The 26605-nt window shown below is 36.1% G+C and overlaps 1 protein-coding gene across 3 annotated transcripts in view; it reads left to right on the forward strand.

Annotated features, from left to right (window-relative positions):
- THSD7A (thrombospondin type 1 domain containing 7A) overlaps positions 1-26605 on the forward strand; it is a 452669-nt gene that overhangs the window by 242304 nt on the left and 183760 nt on the right. For 2 of the 3 annotated variants that reach the window (XM_032303909.1, XM_032303911.1), the window contains exons 3-5: positions 5552-5800; positions 8540-8721; positions 12870-12938. In XM_032303909.1, coding sequence (XP_032159800.1) covers positions 5552-5800; positions 8540-8721; positions 12870-12938 — 500 coding nt within the window. The remainder of the gene's footprint in view (positions 1-5551; positions 5801-8539; positions 8722-12869; positions 12939-26605) is intronic. The other variant, XM_032303910.1, reaches the window with a different exon arrangement.

Genomic DNA, 26605 nt, shown 5'->3' on the forward strand with positions numbered 1-26605 from the left:
AAACAAAGTGCCATGGTGACATCCAACTATAACTTTTTCTTTTTTTCTCTGTCCTTGTGTTTTTTCCCTTATTAGGAACAGAAGGAGAAGAAGGTTGTTTTTTATTTGTTTGTTTTTATCTATCAGGAGAGAAGGAGAGAGTGGGGTGCCTGGGTGGCTTAGTGGTTAAGCGTCTGCCTTCAGCTCAGGTCCCAGGGTCCCAGGATCAAGCCCTGCATCAGGCTCCCTGCTCAGTGGGGAGTCTGCTTCTCCATTCCCCCTCTCCCCCACTTTTTCCCCCATTCATGCTCTCTTTCTCAAATAAATGAATAAAATCTTTAAAAAGAGTGGGAGAAAGGCAGAGAGTAGAAGATTAAAAGAGGATTTAAACAAAGAGGCTTCAGAGGGGGTGATAAGGTGCCATCTTTTTGCCTCATCTATGTATTGAGCCTACCTATTTATAAGGGACATTCTTACTAAGAGCTTATGATGCCATGCTTTCAGTCTCGAATTTTATCTGTTTCCCATGAAAAGGAACTATTTTCCCAATGTGCTATTCAGGGTGGGGGGCGCTTCAGACCCTATTTGGAGACTTCCTGAGCATGAGGGACGTGCTATAAAGATTTGGAGAGAGTTTGCTTCAGAGAAGCAAAGAAAATGGGAGATGGGATTCCAAATAGCAAATCGTATAGACAAAAGTGAGTAGAAGAACTGAGCCCCTAGAAGGGTGGCAGTGAGGTTTCAGTGAGGAGAGCGGGCAGAGCTGCCAGCTACTGGGGAGCAGGACCGAAAGTTAATTCTGGCTAAGTGACAAGCTGAGAGAGGGCAATGGAAAAAGTGACAGCTTATGGAGAGCTTTCATTACCAGAAAGGAAAGTTGGGACTAGCTCCCAAGAAAATGAGGGTGTTTAGAAGTTTCTATTTAAGAAGCTAAAGAATGATAATGGTATTTTAGGAGATGAATGAGACCACCTTTAGAAAGAAAGTATTTTTTCACAGATGTGATGATCATTAAATGGACTACAGAAATAATTCTAGGAAGAAAGAGATTTGAACTCAGTTGCATTCTTTCTGTGTGTGTGTATCTTGAATAACTCAAATTATCGAAAATGAAAATTATAATTTATCAGTTTTAATCTTGACCTGAAATTAAAAATGTTAAAGATGTGGATAATCAGAGCTTAAAAGTAACTGTCAAAAGTATCTGTGCTCTGCTGTATCTTAGTGAAGTCTCTTTAAAGACAGGTATTGAACTCTGCTCTCCACTTTTTCTTTTTCTTTTTCTTTTCTTTTCAATATGTATCTAATTACTTTCTATATGATATAAGGTATACTATGTAACATCTGCTTTGTTCTCAAAGCCAAGCTGTTTTTCCATTAAAGTCCTGGGAATCTGGGCTATTCTGAATATACCATGTAAAGGAAAAGGAAACTGTCACAGTGACCATCTCATCTTCTGCCAGGCCACCCTTGCAATGGCATAGGCCATGCTTTGGACTTTCTGACAGGGGCATGTTCTCCAGAAAACCATAATGAACCAGAATGTGTAGTTCCCCTAAGCTCTTAGAGTCAACTTTCTGCATGGCCAGAATAAAGGAGAGACTGGTACAGGGGCCGCTGAATAATTTAGTAACCTTGGGTCATTTGGTGACCCTATTTAGTCTCACTAACAATCACAAAATGGGCTTACCAAGGCCTAAAATGTACCCCAGTGTGTGAGCCTTTAGACGCTCCTATTGCCTTGGTTTTCAACTCTGATGTGCTCAGGATTGTTGAAAGTATACAAGCCATCCAGAGCTTTCAACTAAAGTTTGACTTTTAATTCTGGACCTCCCCACTGAACGTTAGCCTGTTGGATATGTCATGGATATGTCCACATCAAATCAAGACATTAATGTTAGACTCATTTGTCAACGGCCAGAAACTTGCTTCCCATTCCATGCTCTCCATTTCAAAGAAATGCAGTGTTGCTCACGAGATTGCCAAAGTTAAAAAAGTCCGAGTTATTTAATGACTCCTTCTCTTTTAACCCTTTCAACTATCCATCAGGTTGCATGGTTTCTAACTCCTCTTTTCTTACCGTTGGTAACTCCTTTTAATTCCAATTGCAATCATCTTGGCACCTTCATAAACCTCATAAACGGAAAGATTTAGTTGGAATCCCAGTTCTGTTATTTGCTAGACTTAGAGTAGATATTTAGATTGCATTTCCTTATCTTAAACAAACAAACAAACAAATGACCTTCCACCTTACAGAGTAGTTATGAGGATTACAATGAGATATTCTAGGTAAAACTCAACACAGTACATGGCTCATAGTAGACATTCATTGAAAGTTAATCTCATGTTCATGCCGTTTGTCTTGAGCATTGCCTGGCACATAGTAAGCATTCAGATATGTTTCTATTCGTATGTGCATCATATTATGTCAGTGACATCGTAATAACCATCGTCAAAGTCTCCCGGCCTCCAATCTTGTGTCCTAATATTCCACCCTCTACCTCACCATCACATCTCATGATGTATCTCATCTAATTCTTGTAGGATCTCAGTACAAATCTTGGGAGATCTCACGTACATCTCATGAGTTATCATCTAAATCTTGCCAAATCTCTGTCCATATCTTGTGAGAGGTCCTCTGAATCTTCGAGATCTCCATCCCAATCTTGAGACAAACAAATATCGTTGTGCCCTTTTTGCTGCACAGAAGGTGCTTTTCTGGATTGACATAATTGCCCTTGATCTGACCTATGCTTCAGTTCCACTCCTATTTCTACTGTACAACACAAACTCCTTACATTGAGGTCAAGGAAAAATCTGTGTTTTCCCCAACCTGTCTTTATCTTAATCTGACAAATTCTAGTACATTGTTTAACATTCACCACAGTGACCTCCTACTTCATACAATCTTTTGTGCCTCCCCCTAGTTTAAATATGCTTGCCACCTAATTACTCTACTCTTGACTTTGTGTACCCAAAGCCCGATATTAAGTAGAGGTAACACATTTGTTGAAATAATTGTTGGGGTATTGGAAAATCATAAGAAAGAAAATAGATTGATGGATAAATAATACATATGTCACATATTAATATAACAATACTGTTTTTGTGTCTATGCCACTAATTCTCATATGTAGGACCTGCTCTGAAAATTAACATTTATCAAGGAAATATATTTGTTTTGGCTTTTCCATAATCACCAATTCCTCCTTAGGACAAGCAGCCATTTAAAAGTGCATGGATGGTACAAATCCTGGGGCAGTAAAATAACAATACTAGTGGATTGACAATTAGCCAGTAACTTTGGCTTTGGCCTCAGCTAAAGCATTTGTCCTAATATACCGAGATTTACAGTTTAAATTCTGACAATAGGGAGGACTGGTTGAGAAAATGGGCTCTGATTTTTAAAAATCCTAATTCAAATTCCAATCTAGTACTAACTAGCTATATGATCTTGAACATGGTTCCTAACCTTTTGGAGACTCCTTCCCCATAAAATGGAAATAATAATGGTACATATTTAAAAGGATTGTTGGGGGTCTCAAATGAGGTTTTAAACCTAGTTGCATATACACAAGACACATGACTAGCCTAGGCTGCATTTGGCATCAGGTCTGCATAGAAGTATATAGAATAGGAACTTGGCATGATAGTAGTTTCAGATGTTCATCATCTGGTAGGAACACTCATAGAAATCCATGCAGCATAGTTCAACTGGAAGAAAAGTTCTACATCAGACAGATCTAAAAGCTGCCCTGACTTAAAAATCTCATGGTCCACAGAAACTGGTATCTCTTGAAGCAACCTATGGTCACAGCCTGCAAGGTCCCTATAAAAACAAGCCCCGTTCCTAGAGTTGCCACATTCAGGGAAGCCCAAAGATGTGGCTGTTTACCACGTATTTGTAGCTTCCCCAGTACGGGCGGAGTATATCCAAAGGGGCCATTTTATCACAGTACGATGTAGTAACAGAGTTGACTTTCTGACTTTTATCAGATATCCAGGGTAACTAACTAGAGGTAATTAACTAGAGGTAAGGTGATGGTCACATTCTCTACAAAAGATTAAAAGGAATTGCCAATCCCTCTGCCTGTACTTGGAACATGAACTTAATAAGTATTACACAGAGGATAATATATGCATTTTTATATGAAGACAGTCTCATGCAAGATAAGAAATGTATCTAAGAAGAAATTAAATATGGAAAATTTTTTAAAGAGAGGCACTGTAGAGTTAATGATTTGGTCATTATTTTTCCTGATTTTTGTGAATGAACTCATAAGTGTTAGAATGAAAACTTACTCATTACAGAGGAAGTTTTGCTCTGTAGTTAGTGTTGTACCTAATATATTATTAATGCTCAATATATGCCATTTGAGTAAAAATTGGGTTTTGATCCTTTCTTTCGTTCTAAGAAGAACAGGGCTGACTCACAGGGCCCTTTTACCACAATTCTTGGATGATTCTTCTTCCCAGACCTCTCAATTCAAACAAATTGACTTTGATGCTTTGAGCTCTAATTGTCTCCTAGGAATGCAATTTTCCTACACATGCCAGTAGAATTAAGAAGATTGAATGTGAGTTGTTGCATTAGAAAGGACCTGCCTTTCCTATGGTTAATTACCATAGTTAAATATAGCACCTGAATGACAAGACAGAATTATCAGTGCCTTCTCCCACTGGAACAGATGGCTCTGTCATGGCGACAGGCTGACTGTGTCTTGTAAACATGCACTATTGGTTATTCAGAATGGGCAGGAGTTCAACTGAGTATCAACACAAGGCCATCCAATTCCAGGAAAACCACTCAAAGTGCATATGCCCGTAGTCATTGACATTCATAACATCATCTTCGTATATATATGTTTCAGTTCAGAATCCAACATCCCTCTAATTCAAGTAGGAGTAGAGAGAGAAAAGTTTGAACATAAATACTTTACTGATAAGCAAATGTGGGAGATCTATTATTGAGAGGGTATTCTTTAAATCATGAATAGACATATTTCTAATGACTCTGATGTATTTGAGTTACCTATATGTATGTTGTATATCAAAGTGTGAACAAGAAAAGTTGATCTATTTGAATAAGCATACATTATTATAGTAAGCGGCAGCTGAAGTTTCAAATGGTATTAAAAATAATATTAAACTTATATTTTCTATTTAAAACAGTATTGTATTAAGTAAGCCAGGAATGTTTATTTAAATCACTCAACAATGAAAAGTACATGTTAACGGCTCTTGGTTTCACATTTTCTAAATTAAAACAAATCTGGAATGAGTGAAATGAACAATATGGTGAACTTAGTTTCAGTTAATTTTGCTTCGTCCCTTTATTTTCTATTTCCTATGAATAGTTTAACAACTCTTGCAAAATAGGAGGAAATGCAAATGTTAGCTTTGAGTCTAACTGCTTTTACACATCATAAATGTTGATATATTTTCAATGAAATTGGAATTGTATCTCCAAGTAGAAATAAAAATGCCCAAGCTTATTTTACTCTAGAGCATAGAAGACAAAGTTCATAACTGCTTATTAGTCTGTGATGAGAATACCAATGTTCTTTTGCAGCTTCTGCCGGCAAGAGAAGCTGCCAATGACCTTCCAGTCCTGTGTGATCACCAAAGAGTGCCAGGTGTCAGAGTGGTCAGAATGGAGTCCCTGCTCAAAAACATGCTATGACACGGCATCCCCCAAAGGCACTCGTGTCAGGACGCGGATCATTAGGCAGTTTCCTGTTGGCAGCGAGAAAGAGTGTCCAGAACTTGAAGAAAAAGAACCCTGTGCGTCTCAAGGAGATGCAGTCGTCCCGTGTCCCACGTGAGTACATAAGGACTGCGGCTTCCTCTGCCGTGACGTCTCCCCAAGCTGCGTGTCTCCCCACATTCCGCTTACCCAGCTGATGCTAAATGAATAGTATGTTGAGAAGTAGAGATTTTTATTTTTATTTTCTCCCACTTAGAATCTGTGGGAGAAAAATAAAATACTGTTTTTACAAGCACTGTCCTTATAGAATTCTGGTTTTACAGAATAAATGTGTCTTTAGCGACTTATATTTCCAAATCTCTCTGAAGTCTAGAGTTTTAGCAGCAATTCTCTGTTGACATATTTCTGTAATAGGGATTGATAACTTTCTTCCGTAAAGGGGAAGATAAGATGTTAGGCTTTGGGCAAAACAGGTGTCTCAGTGGCAGTGACTCAACAGTACTATTGGAGCCGGAGATCATATATAAACGAATGAGTGGATCTGTTCCAATGAGCCATTATTCATAAAAACAGTGGACAGGTTGGATTTGGTCGTTGGGTCATAGTTTGTCAACCCCCGTTCTGTAACATAAAATAAACTTTCAAACTATAGGTTCCTGTTGCTTATTAAGCAAGGCCTATTAAAATTCAGGACTACAGATAACAATCCTATCCAATAGGGTAAAATACTACAGCACAGTAATGAGCCTTTAAGCTACTGGAGGACAGGATTGTGCTTATTAACTTCCTTTTTTGTTGTTGTTTTTTTTGTTTGTTTGTTTGTTTTTTATCACCAGCATATATCACAGGGCCTGGCACACAGCAAGTGCCCAATAAATGTTTATTGAATTCCGATGAAATAAGGCCAATTCTGAAATATTTAGCGGTGTATCCTAATTCTTCTTATCCTTAAAAAAATATTTCCAAGACGTTACTGTGAATTATCTTAGCAATAAATACATTTGAGCCTAGTCATTTATAAGACAACTTAAAGAATCTTAGTTTCTCAGAGATATGCACAAGCTTCATTGAGAGCTTTTCTGGAATATTCCAAACATTTAAAGAACCTGCATACAACGCAAACTTCACGAGCCAGTGAGGAGGAAAATTAATCCTACCACTACCACTTCAAACAATAATAACAAGTAATAGCAAAGATGGTGATGATTTACATGAGACCTTCAGTTACACAGCACTTTGGAATCGTCTGTTCTCTCCTGATATAACAAGGGGCTGAAAACTGCAGGGAGTTCCCTTCCAAACTTCTCTGCTTATCCCACTGACCCTGTGTTCCTCTCTATGTAACAGGCTGGAGGAAGTTGTCAAGATCTCCTGTGTTTTATCTCCTATGAGTTTCTTCCTTTTTTGATTCAAGCTAGGTGTTTTATTCTTTATCCTCTCAGATATTTGAAGACCACTGACAAAATAAATAGATGTTCTGAATCTCTTTCTCCTCTCCCTTTTTGGAGGGTAGCATTTTTTTAGCATGCATGACCAATTTACATCAGGAGAAGTGTAGTCCTAGGATGGCCTACATTCAGACTCCATTCTATAAAAAGTGAAATTTTTATTTTAACTCAACTTATGAATAATTTATTTGGTTTGACATTCCTTGTCACCCCCCCACCCCGCTGTCTTACTCAAGACATTAATTATGCGTGTTTTCTTTTCTTTTCTTTCTTTCTTTCTTTCTTTCTTTTTTTTTTTAATTTACCTGAATGCTCTACTTCCTTTATAAACATAATGTCGGGAATGTTGTTCCTTGATGGCCCAGTCCTGCACTTGTGTTGAGCCATTTATAAAAATGATAGAATGGATGTGAAGGTTAGGTTGACTGTCAGGAAACTTCACCATTGACAAAGCAAAGCACCTAGATTGGACATCTGAAGGCCCATTTAACTCTTTTGTCTAATTGAGATGAACATTAGCACCTCCATTTGTACCTGTGTTGGCTGTTAATCTGATTACTGAAGAAGCTTCTTGGGTAGAGTGACACAAAGTGCTACATGAGCCATTTTCATTGTGCTTTTAGAATATCCATTTTCCTCGAGGTAGAGAAATGCCATCACTCTCTATCTTTAGTGGCATCAGGAAATAGTTCCCTGGCCATCTCCTTAAAGCACGTGTTGGGCTGACAAACCCCTACATTTCTTTCACATCATAATGTTGATTGGAGCTTTAATTTAGAACCACAGATCGTCTTTCCTGTGTTCCGCTGATTAGAAACGTCAGCTCTTTTCAACATTCATCAGGCACTCATCAGGGATTCTCAGTGCTACAGAAAAACATTCATTCTTGACAATAAGGAGAAAACTCGGAATTGTTATATTTTTTAATCCTAACACACAATTATAATTTTGATCCAGTACGAAGTAGCAATTTTCATGCATTTTATTAAAGGCAAAACAAATGTTTGGGTTGGTCGTCATTTAGAATGTTTTCCATTCCCAGAGTCACTCCTCCTTTGTTTATAAGCATCCAGAAAGGGCAAGCCCGAGTTCAGCTTAATTGAACATAAAATTTTATGTTTTCAGCATGATGCTCTCTTTTCATAAAATATTTACAAGTAACTTCCAGTAATTGCAATTAAAACAGGATCATCCTAAATTTAACCCCTCTTTAAGTGGAGCACTGCTAAGGATGAAAGAGAGGAAATTGAAACTGAGTCCGCACCACAGATGTAGTAGCCTGTGGTTGATTCGAGAGGAAAGTGTTTTTTAGATTAATCTTCTTCAGAAAAAAAAATTGGAAGAGCAGAGCAAAGTTTTACTCAATAAACATGGTTGCCATTGCCAGCTTTTACTTTTTTTTTAGGTACGGCTGGAGAACTACAGAGTGGACCGAGTGCCGTGTGGACCCTTTGCTCAGTCAGCAGGACAAGAGGCGGGGCAACCAGACAGCCCTCTGTGGGGGAGGGGTCCAGACACGAGAGGTGTACTGCGTGCAAGCCAATGAAGACCTCCTCTCACACTTAAGCACCCACAAGGACAAAGAAGGTAAACTGTCTTCTTCTTCTTAAGGACTTAAGCATGGAGATTGAGCATGGAATCACCTTGCAGGAAGATAGATATAGATATAGTTATAGATATAGATATAAATATAGATATACTTATAGATATTTGGAACATGAATAGTCATGATTCTATTCACATCATGGTTGATATCCACTATGGTGAACACTAATTTAAATTTTCATTAAAAAAAAAAACAATTCAATTCTGTCTCTGGTCAATTCTAATTTACTGACAAGTCTCTAAATTTTCTTAATGCAAACTCCGAGTCAAAATTTAGCAGGCATAATTAATTATAAAAATAGAACAAAATGTAAATATACACATAGAATGCTCATACATATTCTAAAGTCGGGAATTTCCTTGAATGTGATGTAAAACCTGCTTGTGAAAGAACAGCCCCTTTTGCTGTTTGTAATATGGTTGAAAGATAAATATATTGAAGAAATAATGATGTATTGAGTGAAATTTTCAATGTGAATTTAAATGAGATAAATATGGAATAAGTGCAGAATACAACTACAGTAAAAAAAAAAAAATAACTGAAAGGCATGACATTTTTTTAAAACCCTCTGTTTAAACCCTCGACCTGGCAGACATATCTTAGACATTTTTTTGGTCTGAATCTCAATGTGAGGACCAGACTCGGTAAGTGTGCCAAGGATAAGCGAGTGCAACATGGCCCATGCTTAAAGTATATATTAGTATTTATTAATATTACTCTAAAATTCTAATCATTATTGGATCAAGTTTGTATTCAGTTAGTTACTCTTAAGTGCCCACAAATAGGACTATTTTTAGACAATGTTAGAAGCATACCTTCTTACCTTCCCTTGATTTGAAGGATAGCAGGGTTTTTATCATTAGACAGTTTAATAAATATCTGTTAGTTGCCAGCAGAGTTCCAAAAATTGTGTAAGGTAGTGAGGATGGAAATATCAGTACAAATTCCGTGTCAAGAAAGTGCTCCTGGTTATTATGAGGGCACACAAACAAATATAATACAATATGAACTACAATATGAATATAACTTGAGTTTTAGAATAGCGGTAGGAGTATCATAGAAACAGAAACAGAGAGGAAGTGGCCCACAGCTGAGTGATAACACACACATTCCATACAGTAAGTGGGTCAGGAATGCAAGAGGAAGTTTATTACAGGCAGGGGGGACAGCATGTATTAAAGCACACCGTTAGGGGCTCCTGGGTGGCACATTCGTTAAGTGTCTGCCTTCAGCTCAAGTCATGATCCAAGGTCCTGGGATCGAGCCCCACATCAGGCCCCCTGCTCACTGGGAAGCCTGCTTCTTCTTTTCCCCTGCTTGTGGTCCCTTCTCGCTGCATCTCACTCTGTCAAATAAGTAAATAAAATCTTTAAAAATACAAATTAAAAAAATATATAAATAGAGCACACTGTTAAAGAAAAGCAAAAACAAAAGAGAAGTTTTGCTAAGAAAGATGAGAATGTTGTATTTGGCAAGTTGAAATAGGATAGAATAGTACTTCCCAGCAGATATGTTCGCTGGTAAAGGAAAAAAATAAGAATAAAGACCCCAAAAATGAGAATATTCAGAGAAGCAATCTGATGGAGGACCAGAAGAGAAGGGAAAGAACCAAGAGAAATGGGTGTTTCAAAAAATAGGAGATGACTCCTCTGCCTCTCCCAAAATGAGCAGTACCAGTGACCAGCAGTTCATAGAAACAGACACTGAAGTTATGCATTTGCATCTTGCAAAATTTAATTGTTTTGTAGCTGTTAACTTTACATAGCATGTCAACTCATTTAGGAATCTAGCCTCAGGATACATTTTGCTCCTAATGTATCTTGAGGTTGTAAGGAAGTAGCATAAAACATGTAATGTTAGTACATTAATATTTTCTTGGCCATTTTAATGGCTACATTTTTAACACTCTTAGGGGGATTTATTATAGCAGTCCTTTCAGAGTAGTATAATTTCATTGCTAGAGGTAGATCAGATTTTAGTTTCTGAATGTCAATTATGTCCTGTGGGTTATTACTTTCAAAAGATCCTTCAGAATTCTGAATTGCAACTGCGTATTTCTTTTTTAATCATTTTGCCACAGAGTCTCCCTATCACTGTCAAAGCATGGAAGAGCACCAAAAATAAAAGTCACAGTGTAAAAGGAAAACAAAAAGAGTATCATTGTTAAGCTGTGTCTCTTGGACAAAAGCAAATGCCAAAACAAAACCCATGGATATGGAAATAATTGATATGGCAAAAAATAATGTTTACCAATAAGTATATAGGAACTTATGTCCTTTCATTTCAAATAAAAGCAAGAGTACTAGTAAGATCCATGTAGTCTTTGTAAAAACAGTTAATTATCCCTAAAAGTTGCAGCCTTTTTTTTTTTTTTTTTGGTCAGAACTGAGGCTATATGAACTTCCTCCCAGAAGCACTTAACATTTCCCAAAGGTATATTATTCAATACGCCAGCATCCCAAGGGTGACATGTAAAGACTATAAATTTGTGTGAATGGAGAATAATTAGGCTGTGGGCTGTGGGGATTGTGCACATTCTGTTTTCCTTCAGTAAAAAGGAAAGAATCAAAGCTTACTTTATAAAGAGAGGAAAAGTTCTCAAAATAACTTCTTCAATCAATCCTAATAAGAAGGTACTGATCTCAAGTAATCCTGATCGTGTAACTATGAACAGCCTACCCCAAGAACAATTCATATTGTTGTTAATAAGAAGAACAAAGTCTATGCTGTTGCTTATGTCAATTCTCACTATGTGTTCCATGAATAAATGTCTTGTTTTTACATGTAACCTAGCTATTAAAAAAATACCTTAACCCAAAATAATATACTTTAACTCAAAATAAAATTTCCCGATACAGAAATACTGAAAACAAGTGATAGGAAGTTCACATAAAATTCCTTTATTGTCTTGGCACATCACATTACACAGAAGAATGGTAATGACCACCTTAGTACAAGGACAGAGCCATGTTAAATCACTTTATTCATTGGTGTATTCACTACTCCTCATAGAGTCAAACCACACCACAAAAATTCTCCTCCCTGGAGCTAATATATTTAATTTCCAGAAAATCAAAATATGTATTATTAAAGTAGTCACAAAGTATAATGTATTATATTTACAACCTAGTATCCTACCTGTGTTGGTTGAATTATATCATTAGAATATTCAATAAATTGGTGATTATGTCTATTGACAATAGGAAAAATGTATCTACTTGATATTGGAGAGTATCCACATTTTATTCATAGACTGCTGCAGGCCGTAGGTATCCCTTCCAATCCTGACAAACTTTGCCCTACAATATTCAGGTGAGCAAAATTCCCACTTCTTTAGAAGAAAATTTTGACAGGTTTCTACTGAGAGGAGTTAGTAGTAAGACCCTGGACAATTTCTGTTCAGCTGGCTGATCAGAATTCCAGCAGACTGTGAAGAATGTTCAGTTTATGAAAGCTACCCTTATCAGAATATGACAGGAAGAAGCCTTGCCCCTGGGGAGGTTAGCAGTAGCTAGAAAGCTGATAAAAATGTTGCTGATCATTGGATGCATGAACATGAATTGATTGTTGAAAGAGCTCAAAGTGAAATGAAAGTAGATTTTAGCTATGGTAATTCAAGAAATTCTTTCTTTTGATACAGATTGAACATGTTTCTAAATGAGGGGAACCAAGAGCATTGGTTATAAAGCACCATGAAATTTTCCGTGATATGTATTTTAGGAAAATTTGGAACATTCTTTTGTAGAAAACATATCAAAAAATCCACACTGAAATCTGGATAAGGTGTTTGGAATTTGAGGTTATTAAGAAAAAGAGCCTGGATAGTGAGGCTATATGATGACATAAAATAAACCAGCAGGAAGTTTGGAGGATCAGTGGAAAGATGGTTGGAAGGAAGGATGGTTGAACTGTGAATGGGTAGAGCAAGAGATGAATAAAGAATTCTTATTTTCCCATGTTCTGCCAAGAAACAGGGAAATAAAATAGTCACCATCTCTAAATGGAATGCAAATTATTTATAATTACAGTCGTTTATCTATAGTTTCCATGAACTAGCCCACTTTAGTCAAAGCTATTTGGGGGGAGGAAAAAAGGCTATGCTTATGGTGCTGTTTCCCTGTTATTTCAGAAAGTAAATATCAGAGTACGTCGAAGTCTAGTGCTGCACCTTTCCTATCCATCACTTTTGAAATAACAGGTAGGTGAGAACATTTTACATGCCATTTAAATCAGAAATGCATATCAAAGATTCTCTGTACATTTCCTGAGATAATCCTTAAACCATCCAGGAAAGATAGAAGTTTACTTTTACTTTCTACTTTTCTAGAAATGTATCGAAGATACATTTTGAGATGGAAGTGCTTTCCTGTTTCTTGACTTTCTGCAGTATCATTATATAGATGTAAATTTTAGAAAAACATAAAAAGATTTTAAAATTTGCTGGCTTAAAAATGTCAGTAGGATAATATAATTATATATACAGATGTATAACATTTGGTTATGAACACTTCTGTTGAAATAAATTAATGAGAGTATGAGCACTTTTCACAATGTATCATATTTCTAAGTACACCACTTTGTGCTCTACTAATTTTAATAAGGTAAATGAAAAAGGAACTAAATCATACCATGGCTGCCTTTTGGAGACAGTCTACAAGGATGCAGTTGGATGTAAAAAGCACTGTGATACAATTATAGAATAATTAAAACATAGGGTATCCCTGAAAAAGTCAGATATTTCTTGGAAATTACTTCTCAGGATATTTTGTGGGAGAGAAAGACTGTTAACTCTATCAAATTTGTGGTGAGTAGATTACAAAATAGAAAGTAAGATGCCAAGAGGTGTCAGCTGCTGGAAAAGAAGCTAATAAAAACTTAACATGCTGGGAATTAGATTAAGCTGGTCAGTGGTCTACCCTCAAGGTAACTTAGAATTTTTAGTAGAGGAAGAGCTTACTAACGAGATATCAAGAAGTACTCAACCAAAAAAGCAATCAAAAGAATACATATACATATACATATGTATAAAGTGAGACAGCTTGGAAATCACGCAGGCGTGAAAAAGGTCTTATAATACCTTTGACTTAGTTGACATTTAATAAACATTTCTTGTTTGACATGTTTACTCTCCCCTTGTAAAATGCTATAATTTTTAAAATTTGTCTAAAAATTATTTTTTGAACATTTCAAATGCACTTAAAAAATTCCTGATTTCAGCAAGGGGTTATAATCAAGCAGACCCTTCATTCCTGAATAAACAGTTACTCACACTTCTGACTTTGAATACGGGAAACATGATCTAGTTGGAGCAAATGAGGAAATTCAAAATTCAGGCACTGTGCCTCAGTTTGGCCAGTCAGTTAAGAGAACATGTTTTATGTATCTTATTTCTCTTTTCTAGTTACATAACAGCTTAAAAACCTCTTTTGGTGAATTTTCATCTTAAGGCTATTTTCCAAAAAACCCTAGACAGATAATCAGGAAACCTTGTTTTCATTTCTGCCTGGCCTTGTGTCTTTATGCGCATTATTTAACTTTATTTGCCTAAAAATACCTATTAAATGATTCCTCTGTTCCATTTCCAGTAATATGGCAGATTAGAATAGCTGAAAACCTTTCCTTACAAAACAGGATACAGTATTATTTTAAATGCTTTTAAGTGCAGAACTGAGGTCTTGATTAACCAAATGATTTCTCAAAACAAATCAAGAAGGTTGAGCTTTCCATGGTCGCCCTCAGGCAGTAACGGTACGTACAGGGGGAGGGTTACCCATTACAGAGATTTTGGGCGGATGACACAGATAAGGGGTATGACATATAACTTAGAGCTCCCCCCACCAAAAAAAAGTGTACAAGCAGAAGTACTGCTTTATTTCATCAACCTTAAAGGGTTATTGTACCAGCAAATAAGTAGAGAAACTCAGTTTACTTATAGAGGAAAAGGGCAAGGAAGCAGGTCAGTCTCAACCTCAGTGTGAACAAACCTCTCCTAAGAATTCCAACTATGGGCTTGGACTCACCACTAATTAGTTACATTTCAAATTTATGGTACTTCCATGAGTCCAAAGACCACAAAGCTGAGAAATTAGTATAAGAAATGGCATCAGGTCAATGGTACTCCAGATTGCCTGACATAAGGAAAAGCCAAAACTCTGAAGATGCGAATACCTTAACCTAAGCCACAGCATTTCCCCAGATAAACTGTGCCATCAAAACTGCAAACTACGTGAGGAATAATAATCCATTTTATACAGGGTTTAAAATACCTAACAAACATTAAGATGAGACTTGCAGTGTTGGAAATATTGGAAATAGCAGTTAGAGACCATAAAGATATGTGCTAGAACTTACTAAAGATATAAAGGGAAAAATTAAAACATTAAATATAGTGAGTCACAATTAAAAAAAGACCAGATTTTAAAAAAAGAAAGAAAGAAAGTAAAAGACGTTCTAGAACTGAAAAGTGCTTTTATTGGAAATAAATAAATGGGTTGATGAGATGGACTGAGTTTAACAGTTATTAGTAAGGTCAAGACAAATGTAAGGAAATTATTCAAAATGCAACATTGAAAATAGGAGTTAAGAATAAAAATGAAGTAAGTCATGCAGAATTAAACAAGAAGGTTCAGAATAAGAGAATGTATGAAAAAGATGAGAGAATTTTGTAGATTTGATAAAAGATAAGAATGTACAAAATCAAGAGTTTCCAAACAGTACGATAATATATACATGCTTTGATATAGTGAGTGAGATTTTAGTTCATCAGCTATATAAGGACAAAGTAAAAGGAATAAAGAAAAGGCACAAATTAACTAAAAAGGAATTAACAATTTATAGTGAAATTCTCAAAAGCTTCAAAAAAGGCAAAATAACAACAATGATATGTTGAAAATGCTGAGAGGAAAATAAATGTCAACTTGGATTTATTTATCCAGCTACCTACCATTAAAAACTATGGACAAAGTGAAAGGGTTTTACCTCTATGAAGCTCTCACTGAAAGAGCTCTAAATGATAATGTTTAAGATGAAGGAAACTGAAACCAGAAACAGAAGAATTCAAGATGCCCAAAGAATTTGATAACCATCTGTGTGATCTAAGTAAGTCTAGATATGATGACACTGTATGAATACATGACTAAAACACTCTGGTAATCTATGGCAGAAGGAAACGATAAGGAGTATGTTTCGGGGGAGATATTGAGCTCCCTTATATTTTATTAAGTCAGTATGTATTTTAAAAATGTAAGAATAATGATCAAAGTAGAAATATAATTATTAATATTATAATTACATAATCATATAAAATAGATATATATTTATAGATATATATATATATATCTATATATATACTCTCCAGTCCAACAAAGGAAATAAACAGGACTAAATAAAGTTCAATCAACTCAATGAGAATAAGATGTTAAATAAGAGAAAACTTGTTTTTTCTTACAGAGATGATCTAATTAAGACCAAATAAAGAGAAAAAAAAATCTAGAAATATGACTTTTATATAAGTCATATTTAGTCAGAGGTTATTACAGAAAATTATTTTGTTTTAGTTATTACTGCATCTATGAGACCAATCAACTGAATTATAAAGTGTTCACAGTGATCAAATTAAGAGTGTGGATTAATCAGTCCACCATTCACCATTGCTGGCAAATATGTAAACACACAGACTACACATGATGTATTTCCCAGGCAATAATGCAATCTGTACATATAAAGTACAGTTGAAATTTTATTTTCTCTAGGAAATAATGTAGATTGACTTAAATTATGTATGTAAGCAGCATCAAAACTCTTTAGAAGATTAAATGTTTTATCAATTAAATGGATAATTTTATTATTCAGAAAACTGAAGGAGAGAAACCCCCAAAAGTTCATGTTTCAAACCTTTCTCCCTTTCTGTCATTCATTTTTCCCAGTTTGCTAATGGGAAAGATACATGATATGGGCATTATTACCTAGGCAAAGACAATCATATCAAAGGAATTATTACCTAGAAAAGATAAAAGTTATTACCTATGTTGGTGTCTTGAATGAAGTCATAGATGGTATGCTGATAAAATATGTGAGTACTATTATGCTAACCAGGATAAAACATTGGAAAATAGTTTTTATGACACAAAGAGAGGTTAATAGGCCAGAAACAATGGAATTTCTCCAGCAGCATGAAGTCTAATGAGATCGTTAAAATACCTAATCTTAAATCCCAAGTGTTGAGTCCACAAGAAAACAATAGAAATAACGATGGTGATAACAGCAACAGTATTGATTGAATTTATTAAGACACTATGTTAATTATTTGGTTGCTGCAAAGATTAAATGCTTAATGTGGGAAAGAAACAGTTGGAATCAGGGACTTAATATTAAACTCATTCGTGTCCATTCTCCACAGTGTTACTCTTCTCAACGTCCATCCCCATCTGACTGATGAAGTGCTACAAGTCTGGATATCTCACTTGATAGTCCTTCATTCACACAGTAAATACTTATTGAACAATTATTAGGTTTCATCACTGATTTAGATGTTGAAGACAGAATGTTTAAAACAAGCGGACTTGATCCCTATCTTCAGGGTACCTATAGCCTAATCGTAACTTTGTAACTATAGTTTCATTTACTGGGGTTTCAGAACTGACCCTTCGCTAGGCTGACATGAAGAGGCCCCACAGTTTGAGATTCTTCATTTAAGCCCTGAAAGAACACTACAGCCATGGTTTATCCTTAGTAAAGAAACCTTCACCGTATTCACTGGGTGAATTATTTTTCTGAAAAGCATATATCCTCAGAATGTAGTTTAAGTATCACCTGGATGCTTTAAGAAAATGCAAAAATTCCCAGATGTTATCCACTGAGATTGTGATTCCATTAAGTCTGGAATGGGTTTAGGAATCTCTGTCTTTTTTATAAACACCATTGTGATTATAATCAGGAGTTGATTTTACCACAAAGCTCTTGAGAACCCTTTTTTTAGAAGCCTTTCCAAAACTGTGGGAGAGACTGGGACAGGGGTAGGGAAGCTCCAGGTTTACTAAGGCTCAAAGCTTATACAATTTAAGGGACGCTTATTATTATTATTATTGGTGGTGGTGGTGGTGGTGGTGTTATTTTAAAAGCAGAATTCCAAATACAAAATCACTAAGATCTCTGCCAGAGTCTTCTCAGAAAGGGACTGTGCATGACAATGGCCCTGAACCTTAAGCTTCTGGGGTTTCTCCATAAATCTGTCCCAAATCCTAAAACAGATTTTTGGTCTCTATTAGATCCAAAGAGAATCACTGCCCTTAGATGACACACAGAAACAAAGGCATACATGTCCAGAAAACAGGTTTTCTACGGTTCTGGAGGTCAGCCTGGGGAGGACGGGATGTCTGGGAGAAGTCACTGTATGCCCTCAGAAGGGAAATAGAACTTTGAATTCTAAGTGAAGTAGAACTTTGAATTCTAACACTGGTCTTATTTTCACTCATCAAGCCTAGTTTTAGCTTCCTGAGCGGCAAATCTTTAGAAAACCACTAAACCTTGCTAGTTGTTAAGCTAGGATATTGGAGAGGAAGAACACGTAATGCTCTCAGATACTGTTTCATCTTCCTTCATACCTGTAACTCCAGATGGAACAAAGCCATGGCTGTTCGTGAAGGACCTTCCTTTAATGAAAGAAAGATGGTGGATAGAATGTCACGTAACCTGACACTGTCAAGTGACTGTAGTACATGTGCTTTTTGTAACCCTTAAGCACTTATTTCTCTGAGTCCGTTGTAGATGAATGATAGCACCAGAAGGAATTTTGAAATGAGCACTCAGGGATGCATGCTTGTGAATGAATAGCATTTTTTTTTTTTCAGAAGCACAGTCCTGCTCTCTAAGAATGTAAAAGAAATGGTTTGTGGCTGACTGTTGCCTGCCTTGCTGATGATTGCTCAATAGGGAGTAGCTACTCTCACCAGTGTTAACAGAGGAGTACAAACTACATGGTGGAACTCATTAATATTTATTCCTTCTAAAAGCAATGGGCAATAAAAAGGGAAATAAACCAGGGAGAATAGCAGTGGGAAAAGGAAGCCATGACAACAGATTCATCTTGGAAAGGTTTCACCATTTATTGCCCACAAAAATACACTCAAAATACACACTCCGTATTGTCATATTATTAAACTGGAATCCACTAAGAATACCTCTTATGGGGTGAAGTCATTTATGAAAAAAAATTGTATACTGAACATAATTCAGGAATTCAGAGTAGTCATCCATATTCTTAAAATTATATGCATTTGATGTACTTCTTTACAATTTCATATTTTTTATGTTCAACAAAGCTACATGTCCTCAATGTTAGAGTCTGGGCTCTATGTGCTAATACACAAGGACTTTCTTGAAGCTAAGGATTACCTATCAGTTGCAACAGAGACAGTTGGGATCTCTATCGTTTTTTTTCTTGATGCTTCTCTACTCTCTGCAGTAAAAGCCCTCCAGCCATTGTCCCCAAACTATCCAAGTAACTCCTCCTATTTCAAATAATCTTTTTCACACTATAAGGCCTCAGTGATCTCTCTTCACCCAAAGCCGAAAGCCCTCTCATACTATATTACACAATTTACCACTTGATTACATAGAATTCTATTATTTTACAATTCTCTCATGAATACTTATGCCAGCCCCCCAATATTTCAAGTTTCCGAGGAGGGCACTGTGTTTTTCCTTCCTAAATGTTAACAGTAATATCCACCATTCTTACCAGAGGTCTCGGTACATTTGCTGATTGTGTCATTTAGAAAAATTTTAAGACCGAGGAAACCCTTCAGTCAGAGGATCTTGATTTGCTGGGCATCTGATTCATCGAGTTTCATTTTAGATTCATCTCTGTGTCTCACCAACTTCATTTTTTTCCTCCTTTGTTTTCCTGTCCTCTGCGGAGGCCTAATGAGAACATATGTAAAACACATCCTAGCATAAGGCCTTGCACTTACTACTTGCCAAAATGAATATTCATTGCTTTTGTTTTTATCTTTACTTTTCTGGTTAATTTGAGAAAAAGGGAGGGATATTTTAAATAGTTTTACTTTAAACCTTTTACATATAGTAAAGACTTAATAGCATACCAGACTTGGTAGCTGAGAAACATAACAGGATGTATAATTCATGGAGTCTCTTTGCGATATGTCCCAAGGTCCTGCTGCTTTCTTACCTTATATATGAAATTGCTCCTTTCTTGGAGAGTGTAGACTTTATTTATATTAGTCCAAACTAAAAAGAATATAACTAATTTTACTGCTAAAGTTATGAGAGGCAGATTAATTACAGCTTCCTTTACTTTGTGACCGCGAATCCCTGAGAAGTTTAACCGACACTCTGTCGTTCAGGGATTCTGAAGGAAATGCTCACAGGAAACCTGGGATTGTTTGGTTGCTCTACAAAGAACACTTTCACCATTGCTCAACCTGAGAAGGCCACTCTGGTCCGTCTGCCCCTTATATTACACAGGATTCCTAGGTATCTAAAACCACATTGATCAGGTAGCATTATGCCTTGGAGTACTTAACTCTTCTTGTCCAAATAATAATAATGATAATATGGAGATGAAGAAAAAAGAATTTTTAGAAAAGTAATTGTTTTACATGTTCTCAGCCAGGTCTGATTAGAAAGGCTTGGATCAATTAAGTACCTACTTCCCGAGAAATTTCCAGAAGTATTTTGAAATAAAATCCTGTTTTTCACTAGGAAAGCTGTTGATCCATTTCTCACTGTCTTCCAAAAATATATCCACAGCAAAGGGGTAAGAAAAAGAACTAAAATGTTGTGATAGAAAATATCTTTCCATTAATACATGATTAAGTAGATAATTGGAGAATAATTTTCCTAGACAAACAAAGGTAGTAAGTAATAGTGGATGGATTCAAAGCCATTTTGCTTGTTTGTTTGGTTGGTTGGTTTTGTTATTTTGTTCTTTCTAAACTGCAGTAACAGTTCTCTGCCCTTTGAATTTGCTTCAGAGTAAATGGCTGGATATAATTACTGTCCACAACTTTATCAAAAACACAGAAGTAAGCGGATTGTATTATCTGATATTATCTCTATTACAAAAATAAATAAACTGCCATAGAGACCTGCCTCCAATAACAGAAAAATTGAAGGAAAACTAAACATAATTTAAGTCTTTTTAGGATTCATCTCAGAGTTTATTCCTGAGATGGTTCTGTAAGGTCAATGCAGATTCCTGTCAATGATTATTTGAACCAGTATTCTATTGAATCATATGAAATTGCTAACTCTGTAGGTCAAGATCTATAGTCTAGTGGCAATTTCATATGACTCACCTGAGTAAGTACCCTTATGGTTTTGTATCATCACCTGGTGTGATCTGCTCTTTGTCCCAGACTTTCCATTGTCAGAATCAAGCCTGCAGCTACTGGCTATGAATTATAGTCAATGTTTTCACATGAACAGTATGCATTTGTGCTGTATGTAGTATGCTTTAGAGAGAGTAATGATTCTCTTCTATAAATATATGTAGATTTCCCCATAGTAGATATTCTTTATGGGAAAATAACTCATATTGATGGTTTGGGAGTGACTTGAATTTATCAAGTAGCTTTTATTCTGTGCATAGTTAGAAAAGAATCTCCTGCATTCGGTGGTGTTATTTTTAATACTTACCTATGCCTCAATGTTGTTTTATGTAAGTACATAACAGTAAAAGGACATAAACTGATTTTAGGGATAAATTGTTGAGTAATGTGGGGCAAAAGAAAAATACTAATAGGTGAATGCCAGTAACAAATGTAATAAAGAAGATGTACAAAATACATGCCATAGGATCCTGTGATTCTCTTAAAGTAAGACCACAGGTTTTGGCTCTAAGCTTATAGTAGCCGATACAAAGAGGAATGCTATGTTAATAGTGAAATTCACAGTGTCCATTGGACAATAGAAAGCATTTGCAAAGGAAAAACACAACAATTTCTGTGTTAGAAAGAAAATTCACGTAGGCCTTATAAAATGTAACTATATTAAATTATATCCTCATTAACATTTTTATAAGAAACATCACAATGAGTTTTATTTATTTTCTTTTTAAAAAGATTTTACTTATTTATTTGACAGAGACAGAGCGAGAGAGGAAACGCAAGCAGGGGGAGTGAGAGAAGGAGAAGCAGGCTTCCTGCTGAGCAGGAACCCTCCCCAATGCAGGGCTCGATCCCAGGACCCTGGGATCATGACTTGAGCTGAAGGCAGATGCTTAACGACTGAGCCATCCAGGCGTCCCCACAATGAGTTTTATACTGAAGCTTTTTCTTAAAGCAGTTTTCCTCAATGTAGGCCATTACCTTAAATATGAAAGTTAATTCAGGAAAAAGAAATCAATGTGGGTTGTGTAATGTCATAAAATTTATAGGTCTCTGCTAAGCGAGATAACACAGGTACAGAGTTGAGAATATCTAAATGAAAGGATGTATAGCTATTCCCTCGGGCAACCCTTCTTGGAGCTTTGATAGATACTGGGAAGCAGAGAGTTCCTTATATCCCCTGACACAAGGATCTGGAGTACTGCTATTCTGGTTTCTGTTTAGGTGCAGTGAAATGCAGAGACACATTTTCCAGTCATCATCTAGGAGAGGATAGGATTAGCGTCCTTAAAGGAAAATCAAAAGGCTTGACAAAGACCTAAACTTGAATAAAATATTATGTCACTTCAAAAAGAAGGATGAATCCACACTTAAACTAGATGCAGGGCAAAGAAAAACTTTAGGCACAGATAAAGAAAAATCAAAGGTCATAAATCTATTCCATAGCTCATAAACCATAGCAAAACTCTGAAACACATGCAAGTGAGACTACCTTCAACAATAATTCCATCTCTTAGAAGAAGTAATTTACCTTTCCATTATCTTCTTTAAGATAAAATGACTCCCACGAATAAATCTATGGACTTAAATGAGTTAACTTGCAGTAATAATGATAATATCGTATAAAAATTATGTGAGACATTGTTCTCTTTTATATTTATTTGCTTATTAGACCCTCACCACAGGTCTATGAAGTAAGTACTATATTTATATAATGTTGAGGTAAAGAGAAATTAAATGATTTTATCAAGACACTTATCTAGTAAATATAATGAGGATTGTAGATCAAAATGGCTGGCTCCTAAACTTGTGATCTTAACTCGTTGTGCCATTGAGTTAGGGTTATTAATTGTAAGCCAGTTGCCAGTTTAATTTTGGACAAAAAGTGAACTCTTCTCCAAGTGATGCTGGTTTTAGAATGTGTGCCTTCTTTTAAATATCAGTTAGGTCTCAGAGCCAGTGGTCTAGTAAGGTTATTCTTTTTTTTTTTTTTTTCAAGATTTTATTTATTTATTTGACAGAGAGAAATCACAAGTAGGCAGAGAGGCAGGCAGAGAGAGAGGAAGGGAAGCAGGCCCCCTGCTGAGCAGAGAGCCCAATGTGGGACTCGATCCCAGGACCCTGAGATCATGACCCGAGCCGAAGGCAGCGGCTTAACCCACTGAGCCACCCAGGCGCCCCAAGGTTATTCTTATTTAATGATAATAAAACTACAAATGTATGAAAATGCCTGTGTTTCATTTTTATATGGCAGAAAATCACTCATCCATTAGACCAACATTTACTGAGTGCTTTCTATGTGTAAGCACTGTTTAAATACTGAAAATTGAGAAGTGACTAACACAGAATTCCTTCTGTCACAGAGTTTACATTTTACAGAAAGAGAGAATAAGCAAAGAAATTAAATAAATAAGAAATTATCAGGCAGCAATAAGTATCATGCAGAGGACTAAAATAGGATGATGTGAGAGAAAGTGACTGCGGAGTGATATTATTTGGAACTCCAGGGTATTTACCTCCCCAAATTTGTATATCTAGCCCAAAATTCTCCTCTGAGGGGCAAACTCATATATTCATCTTTCTCTTTGACATCTTGAATCATAACACTCAGATATGCTTATCTCCCCTGCACACACTCTTGTAATGGCAAAATAAATAAAAGTTTGAGAACAACATCAGAGTGCATATATCTAAATAGTTCAAGCTGCATGATCTTTTGAATAGATGTGTTAATATAAATCCCTTAAAACTACTTAGGGGAAAAATATCACTCACAAAATAGGCAATATATAATAAGTGTTCACTGAATAAATGAATAAGTGCACTTAGTAATGACCCCCAAGAGCTGATACATACGATTACCAATTACTGTTTCTCTAGTAAAATTTCTTCTTCTGATAGCCAGAGATGAAAATTCTAAGTCATGTATTTAGAAACTCATCACAAAACCTGTAAATAATCAGCCTAAGTAAATACTTTAAGTCTTCAGAAAACCAAACATGTTAGGCTTTTGCTTCCAGCCATAATCAAGTAACTGTAACTCTCTCAATAAGAAAAACTATACAGTTGAACAAAATATGCAAAGCAAATATTTTTAGACATGAAACAGCAAGCAGTAGTAGACTGTGATCACAGTTGTGAGGTAATCAATCACCCTGGTCTTCTGCTAGAGGCTCTTTCCTGACACAGAGAAGGAAAAATGAAAAGCAAGCATGGTATCAAGACTTGCTGAACCAAGAATCCAACATATAATTTCTGGACTGCTGAAGGGACTGGAAATTTCAGGGCAGGGTAGAGAGAAGGGGAGTCTGCATCGGAGGGAGTTGGGCAGAGTCCGGGAGTCTGTGTGGGGATACACTATAGGCCCTTGGCCCCGGGCTAGGCTGCGCATGTGCAGAATTACACTCCGTAAAGTGTAGCAGAAGACCTGTGCTGCAAGGCAGGGGCTGAAAGGTGATAATATAGCTAGTGCCATTCTGGGAGATGTCAGAGTTCCAGCCCCACCAGGGTGAAGAATTTTCACTAAGAACCTTGAGCCCTAAAAGACTATGGCTTCAGAGTAAGGATCACAGTGTTACAACCAAGCTCAAATCTGAACCAGAAAAGCTTTAATCCAAATGAAACCAAACCTGTAAGGATCAAGAGGATTTTTTTTTTTTAATCGAGTTAACTGTATGACATAACAAAACTTATAAAAGAATATGTAAAATAGAAAAAAATAGGAAGATGACATAATCCAGACTCTACAACATTCATGAAGTCCAGTAATTAAAAAGTTATCTCATGTGCAAAGAAATACAATAAAGAGAACAGATAAAGAAAATACAAAAATAAAGAAATACAATAAAAGAAAAAATCAGTCAATAGAAAAATATCTTAAAATGACCCAGATGTTGGAGTTAGCAAGTGAGGACTGTTTAAAAAAAAAAAAAAAAAAAAAAAGGCTATTATACATTGAAGGATTTAAAGGATAAGACTATCTTGGAACATGAACAGATGGAAGTTTGAGGAGATAGACATTATAAAAATATAGAACTTCAAGAATATAAAAAAAATCTATAATAAAAAATCTACTGACTTGGCTTAACAGTTGGATGTTGCAAAAGAAAGGCCAAATGAACTTGAAGACATTATTAGAAGTTATTGGATCTGAAGAACAAAAAGGAAGGAGACTAAAAGGTGGAAAAGGCAAACAAACTCAGTGACTGGTGAAACAATATTAAGGTATTAATGATATTAGAAGAGAGAGTCTAATCTAACGGAAAACCTGTTTGAAGAAATAATGACCAAAAATGTCTCAAATTTACTAAAAAAGAAACCAACAAGTTACAGATTTAAGAAGCTCAGCAAACCCCAAGCAGGATAAATACAAAGAAACAACAAAAATACATTAGGTCAAATTGTTGTAAATTAAGATGGACTATTTTTAAAGCAGCAAAAGGAAACAACACATGATGCATACATGTGAAAAAAGATAACAGATTGGTGTTAAAATCTCATCAGAGACAATGATTAGGGCTTAAAACAAACATGTCTTTGCTGGAAAACAACTGTCCAATTTCTATAGCTGGCTTATATATATGTCAAAGCCAGGCATGACAAACTAACATCTTCAGAAGAATAAAAGCTGAGAGAATTGATTACCAAGTACTTTAGAATATAGGTTGAGAAGATAGAATGCCTGAGGCTGGTGATACTGAACAGATTATCTAAACTCTTTGTGAACCTGTTCCCTTCTCTATAAAATGGAAATAACAAAACTTTTCAAAATTTTAAATGAAAGAATCCATGTACCCTTAGAACCATGCTAGGCATATATTAAGGCCTCAATCAATATGATCTAAAATATTAAATAAGGCCTATGACTCAAAAGAAATTTTTCTTCATCAAGAAGTGTGCAATTCAGTAATAGTTCTGTGAGGGAAAACCATTCCCACAATTGTAGCTTAGACCTTGGGAACTGAGTGTGGGCTTTCAGGCCCAGCTCTCTACCTTCCTCCAGAATTACATCCCAGTTTCCATTTGGGTGATAAGGATCTGTGGAGCCTCTACCATTTACTCAGATCTAAAGAGCTTTATCCAGTAAAACCAAATACAAGCTTCTTCCCTTTCTTATATTTGTGTTCTCAGATCTGTTTGCTGCCCACCAATCTCATATCAGTCTTCACAAATCAGTGTGGTTTATCAGCTGAAACTCAGCTGAGCCCATAGGGAAACTCTGCTCTGACCAGAGAAGGGAACTGAGAAAAGCCTCAGCCAAGAGGGTCCTTCGATGAATCTGTCAAGAACAGAGAAATTATCTGGACATGAGAACACAAGAACCAAGCTAAATACGTGTGAGACCAGATATCTGGTTTTGGATCTGCTCCCAAATATCTTTTCAAAAGTTCTTTCCAGGTGGTATGCTACCTGGTCTCTCGTCACAAGGTGAAGCCGGAAGCTTAAAACCCTCCCACACCCCTTTGCCGACAGTCTCTCCTTGCTGAGGTTGTAATACTGACATGTTTTTCCTCTACAT

Source organism: Mustela erminea, chromosome 11, assembly GCF_009829155.1.
Source record: "Mustela erminea isolate mMusErm1 chromosome 11, mMusErm1.Pri, whole genome shotgun sequence".
Taxonomy (NCBI): Eukaryota; Metazoa; Chordata; class Mammalia; order Carnivora; family Mustelidae; genus Mustela; species Mustela erminea.